Source organism: Triturus cristatus, chromosome 2_1 (genome assembly GCF_964204655.1).
Source record: "Triturus cristatus chromosome 2_1, aTriCri1.1, whole genome shotgun sequence".
NCBI classification, from domain to species: domain Eukaryota; kingdom Metazoa; phylum Chordata; class Amphibia; order Caudata; family Salamandridae; genus Triturus; species Triturus cristatus.
The window spans coordinates 473,666,283-473,688,257 of record NC_140581.1 but is presented as its reverse complement, the minus strand read 5'-3'; the positions used below and the strand labels follow the sequence as shown (position 1 = coordinate 473,688,257).

Sequence of the window (21,975 nt, the reverse complement as noted above, 5' to 3'; positions counted from 1 at the left end):
CACCGCAGCCACTCCGCCAGGGGCTCCAAGGCAAGCGCAAACAGGAGCGGCGACAAGGGGCAACCCTGTCGCGTGCCCCGGCCCAGCTCGAACGGGGCCGATACTCTTCCGTTCACCACCACCTGCGCCAATGGGCCCGAATACAACAATTTGACCCAACTGATGAACCCTGGGCCAAATCTAAACTTCGCAAGCATCGCCCAGATGTATGGCCACTCAAGCGTATCAAACGCCATGGTGGCGTCTAAGGACGCCAAGATGGCCGGTTCCCGTATGAATGGGACACGTGCGAGCACCCCATGCAAACGCCGCAGGTTCAGGGCTGTGTTGCGATGGGGAATAAAGCCGGACTGGTCCTGATGAACCAGATCGCCCACCACGCCGACCAGCCGATTGGCCAGTACCTTGGCGAGAATTTTGGGCTCCGCATTCAGTAGCGAGATAGGCCGATAGGATGTAACCCGGTCCCGAGGTCTCCCCTCCTTGTGGATCACCACGATTGTAGCCAGACGCTGGTCCAGCGGGAGGGAGCCCAGTGAGTGGGCCGCCAGGAACATTGCACGGAGGTGGGGCGCCAGTGCATCCGGTCGCAACTTGTACAACTCGATAGGGATACCATTCGGGCCCATGGCCTTGCCAGAAGCGACCGAACGTATGGCGAGGGCGATTTCGTCGGAGGTGGGAGCGGCGTCCAGCGACACCCTGTCCTCCCCGGAAAGGGACGGCAGCGCGATATCCCTGAGCAGGGCACGGGAATCCTCTTCAGAGCAGGAAGAGACCGGGGAATACACCTCGCGGAAATAATCCGCGAAACAGGAGACAATTTCTTCTGGCTCAGTTACACACACACCATCCGTTTTCGCAATCAGCGGGACCACACGATTCGCTATCTCCTTTTTGTCCAACCACGCTATCAGTTTACCAGCCTTATCACCCACATCATACAGTCGCCCCTGTTGCTCTCTACTGAGGCCCCTGGCCGCCTCCGTGACGAGGGCCCTATAGGCCGCCTGCTTGAGTTGGAGGACATGTAGTGCAGCATCCGTCACCCCACCTTCTAGATTACCCTCCAATTCGGCTATTTCAGCCTCCACCCGGGTCACCTCCTCACGCTCGCGCCTCCGGGCGTGGGAAATAAGGGATAGGGCCTCCCCTCTGAGAACTGTCTTGAAGGCCTCCCACAGGGAGATAGCCGAAGGCACGGACCCTACATTCTCATCAAAATATCGCTGCAGGGATTTAATCAAGTCAGCGCGAATGGTGGGGTCGCGCAGGTACCAGGAATTGATTGGGACTACCCTACCCTCACCCCTCGGAAAGACATCGAAATGTAACAGGAGCGGGGAGTGATCTGAGATACCCCGTGCCAAATGGCGCACCTCTCCCACCCTCCCGACATAGGCCGCCGGGACAAGGACATAATCAAGCCGTGAGAGACTACCATGGGCCCCCGAGTGGAAAGTGTACTGCAGCTGCGTGGGATGTTTTAAGCGCCAGCAGACCACCAATCCCAGTGTATCCAAGAGGCCGGATAGCCACGCCTGTGCCCGGGGGAGGTCCCTAGGGGGGTGGCGATCCACAGTACCAGAAACCACCGCATTAAAGTCCCCCCCCACCACCAGAAGCCCCCCCGGAAGGCCAAGGAGGAGGCGCCCCAGGTCTGCAAAGGTGGTCGACTGCAGCCCCGGTGGGACGTATACTGGCACAAAGACAACCACTTTGCCCTCCATTCTCCCCACCAAGACAGTGTAACGTCCCCTATCATCGTGGAGCACCTCATCAATTTCCAACGGGAGCGAGTTCTTTACCATGATGCCCACACCCCTTGAGCCTGACGTGAAGCCCGAGTGGGCCACTAGGCGGTAGCCACGCCGATTCATGGCACAGAAGGAATTACCAATAAGGTGTGTCTCCTGCAGAAAGACTACATCGGGCGAGAGTCGCTTCAAAAACTGCAGGACCACACCTCGTTTGATCCTGTCCCCCAGTCCATTAACGTTCCAAGACAACAAAGTTAATTCCCTACCCCCCATCATACACAGAAGCCATCATTCGTCCCCCCGAGAGCACCTTAGAACCAACACAAAAATAAGTTTGCCTTGTGATAAAAACGAACAACACCCCGTCCCTGCCCACCCACCCCAACAGAACTCCCCCCTCCCTGCACCCCTGCATGAGCCCAAACAGCCCCCCCAACGTGCAGTGTGCCTGTCGCCCCATAGATAGTTAAACTAACTAGACCCCCAGAGGAGGAGGGAGAACCCCCAAGAGACCCCACACAACCTCCATAGGAGGGGAACTTACACGAACAGACGCATGGTCAAAAATGGCATCAATTTCGTCCAGAGCGAGGCCTAATATTAGTCCCTCAGACCTGATCCGGCGAGCCCTCTCCCCCCACCGCTCCCCCACCCGCCCCCCCGATCCCGATCCCCAGACAGAGTATCCAGCCAGTCCCCGGCCGCTTCGGGACGATCAAAAAAGTGTGTGCGACCATCCACCTCCACTCGCAGCTTAGCTGGGAAAAGCATGGCGTATTTGAGGTTTAGATCCCGAAGACGGCGTTTGACACCGAGGAAGCTCAGTCTCTGCTTCTGGACCGCTGGGGTGAAATCAGGATAAAAATTTACGTCCATATTTTCAAGTCTAACCGGTCCCTGTAGTCTGGAGGATTGCAGGATAGCGTCTCTGTCCCGAAAATTGAAAATCCGGGCAATGAGAGGCCTCGGAGGGGCTCCGACCTTATGCCTTCCCCCGGGAACCCTGTGGGCCCTCTCCACCGCGAAAAATTTACTCAGCCCCCGTGGCTGGAGATGATTAACAATCAGGTCTTCCACGAAGAGGTCCGCCGCCGCCTCCTCACGTCCCTCAGGCACCCCGATGATGCGGATGTTGTTCCTCCGGGCCCGACTCTCGGAGTCCTCCAGGCGGCGATCCATCAGCGCACTCGCCTGACTAAGCCGGCGCACCTCCGTTTGTAGGGCCGCCACATCTGTCGTAAGGCCCGATGCGGTGTGGGCCAAAGAATCGACTCGGTCGTTGGTTTTGGAAAGATCGGCCCTTACCAGGCCAACATCCACGAGGACCGAGTCGATCTTCTGCGCCAGTGTATCGAAACGCTGGCCCACCGAGGCCTTCATCTCGGCAATGGCGCCCATGACATCCCGCAGAGTCAGATCCGTGGGCAGATCAGGAGCATCAGTAGGGCCCTCAGGGGACCTGCGTGGCACCTCGGGAGATCCCTTCTGGAGGGTATAGCGGTCCATGCTGTTGGACTGATGGACTGCGCCACGCCGGGTCGATTTTATCTTTGCCCGGTCACCATCTTGTTTCGTGGCCATGGTCCCAGTCTCCCGGTCGCACCAGCCACGTCGTGAAGGGCAGGCAAGCCGGTTCACGGGTTCCGGGGGGGGGCCACCTCAGATCTGCGGGGTGGATCACAGCCGGCGGACAGGCAGGGTCTCCCAGCGAGGCCACACCAACACACAAAGCCCCGCGTCCCAACCTCGCAGAGACAGCAAGGGGGGTGCGAAAGCGAAAGTGAAAGTGCGGGGTACGCGAGTCGCCAAGCCCTGCCCGCCGCTGTTGTTCATTTTGTCTCCGGATCGCCCCACAGCTCAAATCCGGGGTTCGGCGAGGAGAAGGCCGCAAACCTCGATCGGTGCTCACGCCGGTGTCCGAGGTCCGATTTGGAAGCGGAAAACGGGTGCCACCTCAGCTCAGGCTCACCAACACAGTCCCCTCATCTAGGACAGGATATTTTCAGGATAGTTGTAGGAGGTCGCGGAGGTCCTCGGGAGCCTCGCACCTACACGGCCATCTTGGTTGCGCGCTAGGCTCCTCCCCAGGGCTGTCTATTTTAAAGACAGGTCTGATAAGCACATTTTGCATTCAACAATCACATCTCTATTTTCAACCGTGTGTAGGTGCGATAGGCCTTTGTGTTTAAAAAAAACTACGTATTCCTCTCAGATATATATATGGTGTGCCAGTTCGTACACTGATTTTGGATTACGGTAGATACTTGTTTAAAACTGTACCCATCTGAAACATTGAGCCACAGCTCAGATAGAGCCCTTCCCTAAGACAATTCTAGAACTGTTACAATGACCAAAAACATCCTATGGAATGCTTCCTAGGAAAACTATTGGTCTTTAAAACACTGTGCATCCAGTGCAACACATATGTCACATAGAAGGACTCTGCATAGATTGGCCAGGATCACAGATTACTTACTGGTCCACAGAATTTGGCATCATGATATCGTCATCATCGGAGCTATGAACTGAAATAAACACAAATGTATGCAGCACTTGCTACATACATTGGACTGTGCAATCCTTGCTACTTATAATCATTTACAGTAATAATGAAGGGTGCATAATAAAGAATTATTTTTTTTTAACTGCGAAACTGAGCATCTTCACATGATGGCATCCTGTGAGTTACGATGCATGCATGTTAAGCGGTTTATAAATACTTCTCTAAGAGGTACATATTGTGAACATTTGCTAATATTAATTTATTAATAATTAGGGTTTTCGGGTTTTCAATTAAAACCGGTTATGACCAATAAAACTCAACTAAAGGGAATATTTTTTTTCAATAGAAACTGGAAAACAATGAATTGTGCTGCATTTTTGCTACTTTGGCACCATCTTCTGTCAAACAGCATAAATGCAATTACCTCTAAGAACCATTCTGTGATGGATCCTCACGCTATGACCCACTTGGGGAATAATAGTAAGCCACTTAATATGCCCTTGTGGACGTCTGCAGGGTACCTGCAGTCATAGGAGCTACTTCCTCTCCCGTTTTGGGCGCATGGCTCACATCATATGGCTTTAACTGATGGTTGACTGCATGTTGCTACGTAATGGTCAGCAGGTTTACTAGTGAACTCTCTGCAGTGGTTTAGTTGAGGGCACAGAGCAACTCCATGATTCCACCATCCTTCACTGACAGTGATACAGAGCTTTTCTGTCTGAAAACGCAGATAATAGGGTTGTGGCAACAAAGATCACTGCCTACAGATGTCTCGAGAATCAAAACCTTGTGTTAGGTTTACATATTGAAGTGTGAAAATGCGACCTATAGGAGGTGCATCCCTTCCTACCGGAGAATCAGGGGCCATATCATGAACATGTTCAGTACCTATGTTTCATGCAAAGAGGTCCATGGTTTGTCGGTTTTTGGTGAAGCAGCGCTGCTTTTAGTGCATAAATTAGGAAAACGTATGGATTAGTGTGTATACTGTAGATAGTACAGCTAGTAGTTTCCTATTATGTGCTGCCAACGGCGCAGTTTCAGCAAAAAGAGGTACATGGACACAATTGTACGACTGCATTATGACATGGATACAGCCACAGGATCACCAAGTTCAACTTCAGTTCTACTGCTTCCATGACCAAAAGAAGCTTGGTTCAGAAAGCTGTTCCTTTTGCATTTGTCGCCCTAAGTGGGAAGGGTATGCCAAGACGTGGGTCCCGTGCTCATTGCGCCACTGGATTCAAGCTAGCCTGGCTGATGAGGGGTGATGCCCTGAAACCGGTCCCAGGATGCTTGTTTGCGATCCAGGGTGGACCTGGCTTGGCAGTACGGGCTGGACTGTTCCCATAAGGAACAGGGTCAAGACTGATTTGCATATGGCAGGGTCCAAACTGGGGTGGCGTGTTGAGCAAAAGAACGATGAATTTAACCCAGGTCTTTGTGACTAGGGGTGAATGTTTGCATTTTTCAACATTCCGTCCATCATTTGTTCCTTTTGCATTGGTGCAGAAATATTGGCTCGACATTCGGCAACGTCATCGGTCCAAGAAAACTGTAACAATCCACGAAGTCGTATATATAAATATATAGTTTATTAATTAACAATTGCAGCACAGCAACATACAGCTTATTCCTCCAGAGTAATCAGTGCAAGTGACTCCCTGGAGGGAACCTTATCCCAGCAGTGTTCCAATAGAACCAGAACTTAGAATGAACAATAACAAGTGGATGTAATGTGCAAGAGGAAATGTAACAAAAACATAGACTGAATTTAATGTAAACGTATTGAGCTGTGCTTGTTCTTTCCTCCAAGATTGAAAATGCACTTCAGCGGTGCACATTGCACAGAGTACAATGGTAAAGTGCTTTGTGCAACTGTAATAAATGCCCTGCGGGAACACAATACCCTCACTTTAAGAAAGAAAAAAACAACCTACCTACATGCTTAGTAAAAAGCAACGTTTTTTAGGTTCTCGAATTAACAAACTCCAATATACGCTACCCAAAAATGTATAATACTCTTAGTTCTTGTTGTAAACTACACATGCAGATGACACAAGGCATTGTGAAGGTGATGAAGCTTATTTACTACCTTAGCTAGTTCTTCGTACAGCAGCACAGTTTGCTGTAACCAATGTCCCTTTAGGTAAAAGTAAGCATTTAATAATTTCTAAGCAAGGTTCCCACCAATGAACAGGTAAAGCAAGAATAGGCCCAGATCAGACAGTAAAAATATATGTATTAGCCTAGGTCACGCTTGGTAACGCAAGGCAAAGAATAGAATGGTTGTGGCTTGCAATAATGGAGCACATCCTTGACATAGGGTCTGACTGGACGGCTGGAAACATGAATTTGAGTACTGGCAAATTAGGCAGAGAGATGAGAGATGTTGGACTTGGCCCTTCTGGCAGGTTCACCCCTGAACTTTTTGCTTTTTATTGGTGACTTGGTGTGGTGATTTTTGGTTTCTGCGCACTTTCCCTGTGTCCCAGGGTAAAGTGCGTGCACACTCTGAGTGCATGTGGTGAGATAGGCCTGCCCTCCCATAGGAATGCATGGGGAATGTATGTGTCCCTAGTAGTTCCTGATGCGTGGGGTGTGCAGGCCCGAGTTTGGTATGTGCGGACTCGTGGGAGTGAATGCTGCGCGATGATGTGTGCGGCGTGCATGTACCTAGTGTGGAAGTGCCACTTCTAGAAGTGGGCACTTCGGTGTGCAGTGTGTCTGTCGCGTGATTGGCTGATCATGTCATGTGACGGGCTAGGGATTCCCCAGAGTTAGGATGAGTCACCCAGTGGTGAATGGGGAGATCAGCAGCTAGATGGGTGGGAGGAGTACACCTGGGTCCTGAATAGGACAGGGTTTTCCACACACAATGCTGGCCCCGCCCCCTGCGGTGCGACTGACGACCCTAGCCCTGCCAATGAATAGAGTGAGGGGCTGAGCACATCAAGGGTGCTCCCCAACCAGCTGCGACTGGTTTTCCCCCTCACCCTGAACCCAGACAAAGGGATTTGGTGTATAAAAAGGGGCTGTGTCCCCTTACAAAATGTTCTTGTTCTTCACTTGAATCTACCAGGGGCGTGCTGCTGCTGGGGCCCAGGGGAAGGCTTGCCTCCCTGGGCCCTGCCCAGCCCCTGGATGCCTAAGGAACTCCTGGGACCTGCTTGGATCTATCTTCTTGGCCCCAGGACCTTTGCACACTTCTAGCGCCTAGTGAGCGCTTCCTTGCTCCTCCTAGCGCCCTGGGAGCACTATAAGGATTTACTTCAGGCCAGAGGAGCGCTGGAGCTTCGCAGCGCTGAGCTGCATGTTTTGACTTCGGAGGGAGCCTACCCCTCGTTGTCCGATTGTGCTTTCATTGGGAAATTGCGGGTGCCCACCCCGCGTCATGGCCGCCTTTCTAATTTCTTTATGCTGAATGCGGGTGCCCACCCCGCTCATTGCCTTCCAATGCGGGTGCCCACCCCGCATGACCGCCGTGGTTGTTGGGAATTTGAATGGGCGGGTGCCCACCCCGCTGTACGCGATCACGAAGGAGGGAGCCTACCCCTCATTTCTGCCGAGGATCGCCGCTCCTGCCCGCGGCCCGCCTGGTTGTGGGCGGGGCCGCGGGACGGAAGCGGAAGAGTGGCCATCCGTCGGGGGAAGCAGCGCCGTGTCTCGCCTCGCCGGGCAGAGCCAGAGATCGCCGCCACCGAAGCGAAGCAGTGTGGGGGCCTGCGGGAGCCCACCCCGCCTGTCCGCATGCTGCCCCCGAGTGAAGTCCCGGTCAAGCAGAGTTCCCGCCCCGAGGCCCGGTGAGTGAGGGCTCAGGGGGGAAGTGAGAGAGAGGCGCCAGTGCCGGTGCCGACTTCCTGGGCGGCCCCGTCTAGCAGCGGGCTGCCCCAACGAAGGGGCATCCTGTTTGTGTTAAGAGCCCCGTGGCTCCAACTGGGCCATCATTATTTCGGAGTCCAGAGAGACTCAGTTGGGGGCATCATTATTTCTAGAGCCTAGAGGGCTCCAACGTTACCGGGGGCATTTCTGCCATGTTTGAGTGGCCCCAGATGGCAGCGGGCCACTCCCACCTTGCCCCACATTAGTTTACAGAGCCACAGAGGCTCTAGGGTGCTTTTGTTGTTGTTTAGAGCCCCGAGGCTCCAACGAGGCGGCCACGATTATTCTAGAGCCCAGAGAGGGCTCCAGCGTTTGGGGACACCTTCCATTTCGCCGCCAGTGCGCTCCACAGTACTTTGGGGCAAGTTCCTGTTCGATATTGTCGCCCAGTTATTTCAGGAGCCCGTGCGCTCCATGGGGACATGTTACTTTCTGAGCCAGATGGCTCCCACGTTTTGGCCTATTGTGTCAGGGGCTATTGAGAGCCCCTGCCTTATTTTCCTTCCCCCGCTGCGCAGCACTTAGTGCCAGCTGCAGCGTTTAGGCCCTGTGCTTGTCCCCAGCTGCCCAGCAAGTAGTGGGCAGCTGCTACGTTTAGGTTCTGGCGCAACCTGGACTCTAATATGCTTTTGGGTGCTAGGAAATGTACTGTGTATAGTATGTTTGGCGCACCCTGTGTCTGATACCTCTAAATGTGGTTATTTCTGCCTAGGAGGTTGTTTTACCTGCGTAGGTTGATGGTAGGGAGAATGTACTTCCCTGTGCGATGTGCGCCCCTAGTATAGTTATACTTAGGTGGTTAGGTCTAATGCGTTAGACCACTGAGAATTGCATAATGTGATTTATGCCCCTGTGATAGATGCAGGATAGGTTTTATACCTGATGCTAGTGTGATGACGCTGAGGTCATTATTGCGCCAGTAGATACTGGTTATGTTCTACATGTACACTTGGTAATTTGTGTTATGTTCTAAGAGTGCTAATTCCTGACAGTGGTCCATGTGGCCCTGTCCCCTGTACATATAATCCCTTGTAAATTCTGCCCGTGCCTGTTGGCACATTGTAGAGTGTGTGTTTTTATCTAATGTGTTGTGTATAATACAAAGGCTATTTTTATAGAATACCTTGTGTGGAGTTTCCTTTGTGGTGGGCCTTGGGTGTTGTTGCTGGGTGCGCGAGCAAACGCTTTACACATCGCCTCAGGGATAAGCCTGTCTGCTCGTGCCAAGCTACCAAGGGGGTGAGCAGGGGTTATCTTTGGCGTGTAACTTCCTTGCCCTGACTAGAGAGGTGGTTTCTGTCTGGCTTTGGCGCAAGCCCTAGCCAACCAGAAATCGCCATTTCTAACATTGGTGATCAGCGGTGGGATTTGGACTTGCGTTTGCGCTGTACCGCAGCAGCAACTGGCCGCACTACAAAACTCTGCATTTAGACAAATCACATGGTATAGGGATTATTGTTTTAAAGTTTGCTTTTAAATGTAATTTCTTTGGAAATGTGTTTCTTGTGCACTGTGAGTTAGGTGTCCCTAGCTCGGGAGGGTAGATCATCCCCCTTAGTGCGTTGTGTTTTCTGGATTCACCAGAGGGTGGGATCCAGTGATGGCAGCAGATGTGTGTCCAGTGCATGTATTCCCATTCCCAGTTCCCGGGGTAGTGGTACCTGTGTCACGTGGTGGTCAGGTTGAGAAATCAGGGGCGGTAGAAACTGTCTTACCAGTCTTGGGAGGGGTTTGGGGATGAATGTGTAATGCGCTGGATGGATGTGAATGTCCCATTCCAAGTTCCCAGAGTAATAGTACCTGTGTCACGTGGTGGTCAGGTTGAGAAATCAGGGGCGGTAGAAACTGTCTTACTAGTCTGGGGGGTGTGTGTATGTGGATGAATGATGTGAGTTCTCTGAAATAAGGAGCTTGCTGGTTGATTGGGTGTGAGTTCTCTGGGATAGGGAGCTTGCATTGGGGAGTGATTCCAAAAGTAGTGGCTGAGGTGTCTTCCAGCCCAGCGTGGTGGAAGAGGTTCAGAGTAGCCCAGCTAGGTCTCGGTGTAGGGGCTCACGGCCTGTCTCTGCGGAGAAGGAGTGGGTGGGACTGCGTGTCTCCAGGTGCCCGAAACCCAGTGTCAGGGCCTGGATGGTTTCTTTAGGGAACATCAGGTCGGGGGCCTAGGCTGTACCAATAGGTCACTTGAGGAGGATCTCCCAGTGTCTAGAGGACGTGGAGCGTCTGTAATCAGAGCTCCAGTAGTCCTGGTGTCTGGCGGTACCGCTCCAGTTGGGAGGGTGCAGAAGTCCAGAGGGAGGGGTGAGAGGGGGAGGGATTCCCCAGTGGGAACCAGTAGGTCAGGGACCAGCCGGGAGGGCTGTGTCGCCACTGAGTGACCGTGGTGTCGCCACTTCTGTCCTGGGGGGTCTGCACGCACTGTCAGATGGACAGGAGGTAGTGAGATCAGCGCCAGGCAGACTGTCACACGACCCATTAGTTATGTGTCACCCTCGTTAAGTCCTGGTTCGCCAGGCATCTGACCAAAGGGTACGTCCCTCGGTTGGGGAGCCAGTAGTCGGTGTTTCCGGATCTGGACGTAAGGGCAGCTGTAGTCCTGAGGGCAGGTGGGGCTCATCTTAGGTGAAGAGACCCTGCTCTACAGTGGAAGGGGGTGCAGAGGGAGGGAGTCCTCGCCTCTGACCCCTTGGATCCCAGGTGATAGACCAGTTGGTGGAGAGAGGTCCTAAACTGGTGGGAGAGTTGTGTTCTGGTGGGTGCTTCCCTGGGAGGGTGCGGAACCCCAGAAGTAGAGGTAGGGTGGGGCATTCTTGCCCGTGACCTCTGGTCAGCCTGAGGGTGCGGACCCTAGGTTGAAGGATCAGTGGTAGTTGGGAACTACACTGAGAGGGAGAGTGGAGAATGGCTTGTACGCCAGGGGTTACTACCCCCCACTCTGGGTTTGGCAAGGACCAGTGGTATCTGGGTGGCCTAGGGCCTGGTCCTGGCCGTGGACAACTAGGTAGTACCAGTGGGGTAGCCTAGTTGGGCCTGAGTTCTTTTCGGTTGTTTTTTTTTTCAGATGGAACCATGTTGATTGAGAATGGCGTAGAACAGGAGAGTGTCCCTGCAGTGCGGGCCTGCGTCCGTGTTCTATCGCCCCAAGCAGGGAAGACCATCACGGTGGTGATTGGTCTGCCCTGCGTTTTGGCTGGAAGGGGGTTGTGTTGGACTTGGCCCTTCTGGCAGGTTCACCCCTGAACTTTTTGCTTTTTATTGGTGACTTGGTGTGGTGATTTTTGGTTTCTGCGCACTTTCCCTGTGTCCCAGGGTAAAGTGCGTGCACACTCTGAGTGCATGTGGTGAGATAGGCCTGCCCTCCCATAGGAATGCATGGGGAATGTATGTGTCCCTAGTAGTTCCTGATGCGTGGGGTGTGCAGGCCCGAGTTTGGTATGTGCGGACTCGTGGGAGTGAATGCTGCGCGATGATGTGTGCGGCGTGCATGTACCTAGTGTGGAAGTGCCACTTCTAGAAGTGGGCACTTCGGTGTGCAGTGTGTCTGTCGCGTGATTGGCTGATCATGTCATGTGACGGGCTAGGGATTCCCCAGAGTTAGGATGAGTCACCCAGTGGTGAATGGGGAGATCAGCAGCTAGATGGGTGGGAGGAGTACACCTGGGTCCTGAATAGGACAGGGTTTTCCACACACAATGCTGGCCCCGCCCCCTGCGGTGCGACTGACGACCCTAGCCCTGCCAATGAATAGAGTGAGGGGCTGAGCACATCAAGGGTGCTCCCCAACCAGCTGCGACTGGTTTTCCCCCTCACCCTGAACCCAGACAAAGGGATTTGGTGTATAAAAAGGGGCTGTGTCCCCTTACAAAATGTTCTTGTTCTGCACTTGAATCTACCAGGGGCGTGCTGCTGCTGGGGCCCAGGGGAAGGCTTGCCTCCCTGGGCCCTGCCCAGCCCCTGGATGCCTAAGGAACTCCTGGGACCTGCTTGGATCTATCTTCTTGGCCCCAGGACCTTTGCACACTTCTAGCGCCTAGTGAGCGCTTCCTTGCTCCTCCTAGCGCCCTGGGAGCACTATAAGGATTTACTTCAGGCCAGAGGAGCGCTGGAGCTTCGCAGCGCTGAGCTGCATGTTTTGACAAGAGAAATAACGAAAAGTTACTTGAAATAGCAAATTTGATTTGAGTACAAAGAAGTGCAGAACAGAAAGGAAAATGGGGAGAATTGAAAATAGGAATGAATGAGGAAAGGAAGGAAATGAAAGCCAACGTCTTTATAAGCAATTGAAATGCACTACTGGTGTGATTATATATGGTGTAAAAAGGAATAAACACTGATAACTACTGATTTTTACTATTTCTAAAACTTTGGAAAATACTCAAAACCCCACCGGAATTCACAACAAATAGAAACTGAAAACAGGAAAGCCTATTTATAATACAAATAGAAAAGTAATCATACAATTCTTGTGCAAGCTTCTGTTGTTTTAAACGTCATCCACAGGTTTTCCTTTCTAGTCGATTCACACCAGGGAGGAGGGATGGTTGATTATGACTTCAATAAAGAGTCCATACTATGAAGATTACAAGTAAGAAACTGTTGTTCCTCATGATGGACACTTCATTGATAGTCGAAATTTAAGAATAGAATAGCAGGCTAATCCCAGTATACCACAGAGCAAAGTTACCAGAGGAGTGTGAAAAGATTGAAAACCTTACAGTAAAAAGAAAGTTTGTAATATACATGAATAGAGTGTTCAGGGTAGAGCAATCATCTATTGAGTTTTTACTGACATTGAATTGTAGTATTGTCAAGTAATATCTTAAACAGACTTCCATGCCACAGTTTTGCAAATGGCTGCTATGTGGATATCACATAACCAGACAGTTTCTGTCTTACCCCTTGTTGAATGAACTTTTGGTTTCCCTTGTAAGAAACGATAGGATAACTGATAACATAATACTATGCAAGAGAAAATCCATCAGGAAATTTGCCATTTGGAAGTTGACAATCCTGTTGTCCGACTGGAAACCTTTAAAATAGCAATGATAGTGATAAAATGGGCACAGGCTCAACAATAGTGTTTTTTAAGTAGCACATCCACCTCATTTGAAACAACCCAAACTTGAGTAAATGCGGTGGAAGTGCTAACATCTGGACTCCCCCTAGAGGCCCCATAGATGAGATTTTGACCACATGTAATATGTGAGGGAGTCCCTGAAAATAGCTCTACTCTCTTCGCATGTTTTCTTAATTTGATAGGATTTTAATCTTTTGCTACTCCCTTGGACTCATTCCAGTTTATGTTTCTGCTGCAGTGTACAGTAAGTTGTTTAAGGAGTCATCTAACATTTTTATGGTCCACGGAAACTACTGTCATCATGATGACCATGAATGATTCAGGCATGTGAATATGTGAAAAAATGAATACCGGAGGACTGTTACACATAAGAAACGTTCCATTTTGTTTAACCTATAAAGGGTCTAGGTGAGTGTGTTGCATTTTTGGTATTTGATCTTGTGTCCTTGTCTATTTTTATTTAGGTAATAACAAACTGGGATAAGCATGACATGGTAATCTCCAGCGATCAACCTGCCTCTCGCAAGCCGGAGAGCAGCAAACATTCAACAGATATGGTGAAAAATTCATGCATGAAAACTACTGAACAAGGTTCATTCTGCCTAGAAAGTACTACTAGAAAGAGGAAGTGTTCTTCAAAATGCAGCCCTCCTGTTGTGAAAAGAAAGATGACTTGTCACAGTGAAGAAAGCAATGCTCATACTTCCGATGGAAAAAACAAGTAAGGCTTCTCACAGTATCATTACTTAAAGCTGATACTAGGCAAATACAGTTTTGATTACTGTTCAATAATTCTTACAGATTATTTCAAACCTTTGTTGTCAATATAAGCTCTACTTTCCTGCTTCAGCATCAAGGCAAACCAAGGCAAAAGTACTGGTTGCCTTGCTTAAATTACCATTAAATGCTAAAGTGAATAAACTTAGTAAAAAAGCCTTGTTGAGAGCTTTAATGCTACTGTTAATTTGAGCCCACCGTTTTAGCATTTACCTCCTTCCAATCAAAGTTCTAGTCCTTTCTTGCTGTCTCTTTCCTTTGACAAAGCAATACATGTTTGTATAGCGTGCATTCAGGATCATGCCAGGACTAGAATTTGTGACTATTAGGTCAGACAGAGATCCCTGGAGCCCACTGAGCCATCATACCCAGCTACATTGTTCATTTCTCCTGTACCACATTCCATTTTTAATAAAGTTTCCTGTCTCTTTGCCAGATGGCGTGTGAAAGATGGGCCCGATAAACACTCTGCCATTTTGCTTTTAAATTTGTTACTTCTTGGATGTCACATTTTGGTTATATTTTATTATATGGCAGTTCATTAAGGTTCTCAGCTTCTTAAGCGCAGTACTCTCTAGTGAAAAGCCAGAAACAGGTTTGGATTTTGTAAAGTAAGTAAAAGGCTGCATCTTCAACTTACCATGAATTAACTTGCATATCCTTTATTCAATATTTTCTTCAAGTGTCATGCCTGGAATGGGTATTAGGTGATTTTATAAATATAACTAAGAAAATGGTGCATCGCTTGGAGGGTGAGTATTATGAGGGCTCCTCTCTGAGCTCCGGACTCTCCTCCATGTTCACAGGTGTCTTACAGTGTCATACAGCGATCTCGAGAACAAAGAAGGCTCGGGTCCTTAACCTCCTGGACTGGACCACTGTATACACAAAAAAAAAGAGTGTGTCCAGAAGGACTAATTTACACACTTTAAAGAGAATACCCCAGATCATCAATTTTAGGGTTCTTATTGCTTTATCTAGCTTACTTTAAATTATTTGGATTAGCAAAGCAAATGAATATTTTTCATGTCATAGAAAAGGGACCTTCGCTTTAAATAACAGCACATTTACAAAAACACATTTATATACACTGTTATATTATAATAAAAAACAGAAGATTTGTGAACAAAAATGACAAGTGAAACAAACTTAAACAATCATATGAAATAACACTAACATTGAAAGTGCAACACCAGTCCTAGTTTTACCATAAAGTACCAAGCAGACGTTAAATTATTTGCTAAACGTTGTAAATTGTCCTGGCTAGGCCAAGAGACCGGGAGTAATGCCTTCAAACCAATGTTGCCTATACAAGAGGAAAAAATTATTACTACATTCCTCAAGGCACAATATATACACACAATTCCCCGAGCTCGGAAGAGCCAACGCGTTTCGAATCCACACAATTCACGGATTCTTCTCAGGACTTGGACAAGGTTGATATCTATAACAAACAAAAAAAAACATAAATATTTTATGTATTTGAAACTGCGACCCAAAGCCTGTTTGCAACAGATACTGCGCTTAATTGAATACCTTGAAAGCGGCACGGTTTGCGTCCACCCTGTGTGTAGAGGGATAGTTGAAACCTCTTCTGAGTGCCTGACGGTTCAATTTGCCATGAGATGTAACGTAAAATCTATGGGGCAAGGTAATGACCAAAACATTACATTGTGCGCACATATACTCGAATTAAAGGGGGGGAGTGGATATGCAAATGGAATGCCATTGATACGAATGACTTCAGTAGCACTTTGGCAAACACAATACCTAAGTATACTCCTGATGTTAACACCCAGGAAAAAACATTTCAGCTTGGCTACTGGGGGCTAGTAACAAGCATGCACCATTGAAAAAATTAAGAGGGACTCACCGTTTTGAGGCTCAGAGGTGGTTCTCTCCTGAACTAAAAACGAACTCTCCGCCAATTGGAGAGGAAGTGGAGGCTGAGCTACTCATTAAAAGATAAAGCAACCTACCAAACGGCCATGAGAGAATATAAAAAATGCATTTTAAATGCTAAAGCTGATCACTTTTCATCTAGAATTCTTACTTCCACCAATCAATCTAAAGAAATATTTAACATCGTAGAGGAATTGTCTAATCCAGATGGAGTATTAAGCAAGCCCACTTCCTCACAAATGTTATGTGACAAATTGAAAAAAAAAATTATTGAGAAAATTTCCCTTATCAAGGCTAGCATTCCTATTTATATGGCCCAGGAAGTTTCCCCCTCCTTCATGTTCCCTGGACACTTTTTCCCCAATTGATATTAAGATCTTTCACAGCCTCTGCTTAAAGTCAGCTCCGGCTCTCCTACGGACTGTTGTCCTCCACATGTTTTAAAGGAGGTTTTCACTGTCCTACCAGGCCCTGCCCTTGCCCTGCTAAATAATTCTTTATCTCAGGGCTCTGTACCTAAATCTTTTAAAGAAGCTACTGTGATCTCTCTTTTGAAGAAACCGGGAGCTGACCCCCAGACACTGTGCAACTATTGACCTATTTCCTTGCTTCCATATCTGGCTAAGATATTGGAGGCCCATGTGGCAAAGTGTCTGTTTAATTTTCTGGAACAAACTAACTTTCTTGATCCACACCAAGCAGGCTTTCGCCCTGCTCATTCTACGGAGACAGTCATTACTGCAGTAATGGTTGCCCTACGGGAGAAAGCTGATAAGAATATTCCCCAGGCCCTGGTGCTGCTAGATTTATCCGCAGCTTTTGACCCGGTCGACCATGGTATCCTGGTGGACCGTGTCAAGGAAGCAGGCATCCAGTGGCCAGCCTTAAGCTGGATATGTTCCTTTTTGGAGGATCGCTCCCAGGCTGTTTGCCTGGCTCAGTTTATGGCTTCTAAGCAATGTACCACGTGCGGGATGCCACAGGGATCTTCGCTCTCTCCACTTTTATTTAACCTATATCTCCTTCCATTGATCAGGTCATTGAAGGAAAGAAAGATGGTTACTTTCAATTATGCTGATGATCTGCAGCTGCTCTTCACCATCGATAATTCACCCCATGCAGTCTCGGTTTTTCAGTCAACCATGCGGTTCATCAGTCACTGGATGGACAGAAAACATCTAAAACTAAACCCTGGAAAGACTGAATTAATCTTGACAGGTGGCAGCCAGAAATTCTGGGGCTCCCACTATTGGCCAGGAGAACTGGGACCCCCTCCCACTCACTCTTCATCTGCCAAGAGCCTTAGAGTTATAATATCCAATGACCTGTCCCTAAAAATGCATGTGAGATCTGTTATATCTTCTTGTGCCTACCAGCTGCGAAAATTCAGAAAGATAAGTAGATTGTTGACCCAAGCCGCGCTGGTACAAGTTGTAATGGCTATGGTTTTATCGCGCCTAGATTATTCTAATGCAATCTACCTTGGATTACCAGCTGGCCTTATGAAACGGCTGCAGATAGTCCAAAACCAGGCGGATAGACTGATCTACCGGCAACCCAGATGGCATCATGTTTCCCCCCTTTTGAGGGATTTGACCTGGATCCCTATGCCCCAACGCTGTGTATTCAAGATTGGTTGCCTGGTATTCAAGTCATTGCACGGTCAGGGTCCTGGATTCATAGATAGCCTCATTTCCAGATACACCCCCTCACGGAACCTTCGCTCGGCTCACCTCCAGCTATTGTCAATCCCCACCTTTAAGCTAAAGCGACAAGGAGGAGCCAGGTTTGCAACCCTGGCCCCTAAGTTATGGAATTCGATCCCTCTGGAAATCAGGTCCACTACTGATCTATTGAAATTCAGAAAATTGCTTAAAACTTGGTTGTACATTCAGGCTTACAATTAAACTATCAAACCTTCCGGCACTTCCTAGATCCAGCGCCAAGAAACCAACTGGTAAACGGGCGCTTTACAAAACACTACTAACATAACATAACAGTCAATTGCATTTATATGTTTTAATTCTATTTTTGGGAGTGAAGATTTACTGTTGTCCCTTTACGACCCTTTGACCGATACACCAGTGTTGTTGCCTTTTCCCCACAGGTGTTGTTCATGGAAGTGCCCACTTCACGTATTTTCCAATTTTATTTTGGTCTCCATCCTATTTGCTACTATTATTTATCAAGGATTTATGGTTAGTATATGTAAGGAAAAGGGCTTTTTTTTTTGCCGGTTTCATCCCATTTTTTGCCCATATTAGCTGCCGGTTTTTCAACTGTGAGAGTGCACTGAGGTCTGCTGACCAGACTTCAGTGCCAGTGTTTGGACCCATTACAAAAGATATGTCGAATTGGCTATACCCAATTGGCAAGAACTGCCCCTAGTATAAGGTACCCAGGGCATGTATGGCAGAGTGTCCACATAGGGCTGCAGCACAATTCATGGCACCCTGAGAGTGACAAAGGACAAAATGGCTTCCAGCCTGCCACTGCAGACTGAAAGGGCAGTGTGTACATTGCTAGTTCGACTTTGCCATTAAAGTCAATGGACAAGCCACCGCATCCCTTAACACTGTATGTAAGTCTCCCCTATGGAAGACCTATAGAGTCCTAGGGCAGGAAGCTGTATTTTGTTAAGTTGGGCATATATTTTTTATATATCTTAACAGCAACACTTCTAAATTTCTGTTTTGCTGTGGATAAAGTTAGTAGCCCCATTGGATAGTACAGGGATTCCCCTTTTGCACCCCAACCCGGGTAACTCCTGAATGGGATTACCTAACTGTAAGGTATCCAATTAATGGTGACATTAATTGCAATTTGATGGTCAAGTCGACATTTATTTAACTTTTAAAGTTTGGCAACTTTAGACAGTTGTCATCTCTGTGTTCAGCTAGTCCAGTGACTTCACATAGGCTTAAACACACAGACAGAGATCTGCTTGCCTGGGGAAACGTGTGAACGACTCCCAGGCCAGGAACAAAGACTGTTGCCGCACTGGAAGGTGTGACTCCCTACCCACAGGATCGCTGCACCCGGTGTTAGCCCAAAAGGCGAGCCTCAAAGATAAAGCCACTTTTGAAGGACCGATGTGACAGCACTGTCGGGTAGGATACATTTTCTTTCCTGCAGACAGAGTAGAGACAAAGTTGAAAGGGGGGAAAACTCACCCCAAACCAGTTTTACCAGGGGCATGTTGCCCTCTAATGCCACACCAAGAAGTAGACCACTTTGCACTTGTTGGAACGCAAGCTGAGAGGCTGCGACTCTGGAGCGACTGCACCTGCTGACCTTTGGCTAGTGAAGTTTGGATCCTGTTCTGCGTGCCTGGCTTGGGGAACAGTTGATCCCCAGCTCCAGTCCGCAGCAGTGACTTCAAGGGTCAGTTGGCTGACCTCGCAGACCAGCTCTGGGGCCATTAATGCTAAAAGAGGGCAAGCTGCATCTCTGGTAGCCACCTCAGACTTTTTGCTGCTACCGGATGCCGGTCACCCCAAAGGACAATTCAGAAAAAGCCAAAAGGTGCACCTGTAACTGTTGATTGTAACTCGATTCGTCACCAAAGGTGGGCAGCAGCCGCTACTAAAGATTTGCACAGTGACCGCTGTGTTGCAGAGGTGCAAGGTCTGCATCAACAGCCCTTGGAACCCTGCACAGAGGACTTTGTGGGACCTCGATATCGGTAGACAGTCGCCCCATCTCACCTGTGGACCGAGGACTCGACCGGACTTCACCCTCATGGACCACTCGGCATCAGAGGCATCCTTGAGTATCTTTAAGCCTGCATCTTTAAGCCTGCATCTCTCAGCATCAGGGCCACTCCATTGTCATCTTTGGCAGTCATCCTGTAAAGGCTGTTTCTTGCTTTAAAAATGCTGTGGTGGCCAGGTAACTATCCTCTCTGGTCCGCTAGACCTCTGTCCTGTCGAAATTGGTCGCCCAAACCAGGCCAGAGTAGTCAAATTAACTCTTTCAAACATATCAAAAGTTTACAAACTTTTTGTTGACCAGTGTTTGTTTGCATTTACAATTAAAAGTACCTAAATATTCTAAAATCTGTATCTATGAACCTTCCGGTGAAGTTTGCTTATCAAGTTCGCTTCAAATTCATGAAAATACGTTTTATTTCTACAAATTGCCTTCATGCCTCTTGTTGTGTGACTTTCTTATTTCGTTGTTTGGTGCTGTTAAACGCTTTACACATTGTTCCTTTAGTAAGTCTTTCTGCTCAGAGCCACAGCTACCCAGGGTTGAGCTTAAGGTTTTCATTCGAGCCTGACTGGGCACAAGACCGTTTTTGCGGGTGTATTACACAATAAGGCTCCAGAGCCATATCATATAATACACCCAAATCCTTACAGTATACCTGAATATTGTATCCCTGCATTATGGAACTCACTGCTAAATTTATATAACAAATTGGACTTGCTTAATACCTCTGCGGTTTGCTACATACAGTTTTCTTTGCTGTTAGGTTCTTGTCACTCATTGTAAATGTACAGCTTTCTGTGGGGATTCCGCCTTTGATTGCTGTCCCACATGTTTCCGTTTTCCTTCCACGTCATATGCATGATCTCTTCTCTCCACAGGTGGGAATTTCGGTGTTTGGTAATGACAACATTGTAACGTGGCGGATCCCTTCCTATTTTTAGGTCGAGCCTAGCGGCAGTATGCATGCACTGCTCCCTCTGCAAGACTGCTGTAGTAGAGTATGGGAGAGAAGTCGCGCCCACTCTCCTCCCATATTTTTCATTGGCTTGTGTCAGTGTCTTTCATAAATGCTTCCTTCTGATTCATTAATAGGCTTGTTAGTCCCTTCTTAGTACGGCCTTGTCTTTATTTGCACCCTCCCATGGCGACTGGCCCGGTTGTTACACTGGACCTGTTATTTAGTCAGTAAGCACTATTTACTTTATTGAGCTTCTCTTATTGCAGGCCAGACATGCGCTGCTTCAGCTGAAAACGCTTGTGTTTTTTTAAGCAGCACGGCTACCCCCGTAACACGGGCGCCTGATTTCAGTCACTTTAACCCGGCATTATCTTGTGTCTGTTTCAACCCCCTACCCACAAGTAAAATGGATTCAGAAATGATTAGAGAATTAAGTCATGTGAATTCCAGGTAGCACATAATCCTCTGATAATGGGCTGAAGCTGACAACAGCACATCTGTTACATGTCATCTGTACTAAAGCCACCTGACAGGTTGTTTTCAAAAGTCTGTTGTATTAACACCACCACCACCACCAATACCACCACCTCCACCACCACCAATACAACCATCAACACCACCAACAATACCATCACCAATACCACCACCAATATCGCCACCACCACCACCAATACCACCATCGCCACCAATACTACCACCACCACCAATACCACCACCAATACCACTACCACCACCACCAATACCACCACAAGTACCACTAATATCACCACCACCAATACCACCACCACCAATACCACTAGTACCAATACCACCACCAATACCACCACCACCAGCAATAACACCACCAATACCAACAGTACTAATACCAGCACCGGTACCAATACCACCACCACCAGTACCACCACCACTAATACCAATACCATCACCACCAATACTACCACTAACAATACCACCACCAATACCACTACCACCACCACCAATACCACCACAAATACCACTAATATCACCACCACCAATACCACCACCACCAATACAACCAGTACCAATACCACATGCAGTACTACCACCACCAGCAATAACACCACCAATACCACCAGTACTAATACTACCACCACCAATACCACCACCACCAGTACCAATACCACCACCAGTACCACCACCACTAATACCAATACCACCACCACCAATACCCCTACCAATTCCGCCACCACCAATACCAGCACCACCAATACCACTTATACTAATTCCACTACCTCAGGGCCTCTCGGTCACTAGTAATAGCAGGAGCACTGTGCGAGGCCGGAGCTGCAGCCAAGACCATCCCTCACTCCATGCCTGCCATAAAGCACAGCCTGCTCTGCACCAGGAGGGGAAGCCGGGGCCCTACTACAGCTGGAGT

The 21,975-nt window shown here is 48.6% G+C and overlaps 1 protein-coding gene across 1 annotated transcript in view; it reads left to right on the top strand.

The window, feature by feature from the left end:
- The window catches only part of ANKRD31 (ankyrin repeat domain 31), an 836,109-nt gene that overhangs the window by 685,094 nt on the left and 129,040 nt on the right, over window positions 1-21,975 (top strand). Inside the window, 1 exon segment of the mRNA XM_085640155.1 lies at window positions 13,690-13,946. Coding sequence (XP_085496281.1) covers window positions 13,690-13,946 — 257 coding nt within the window.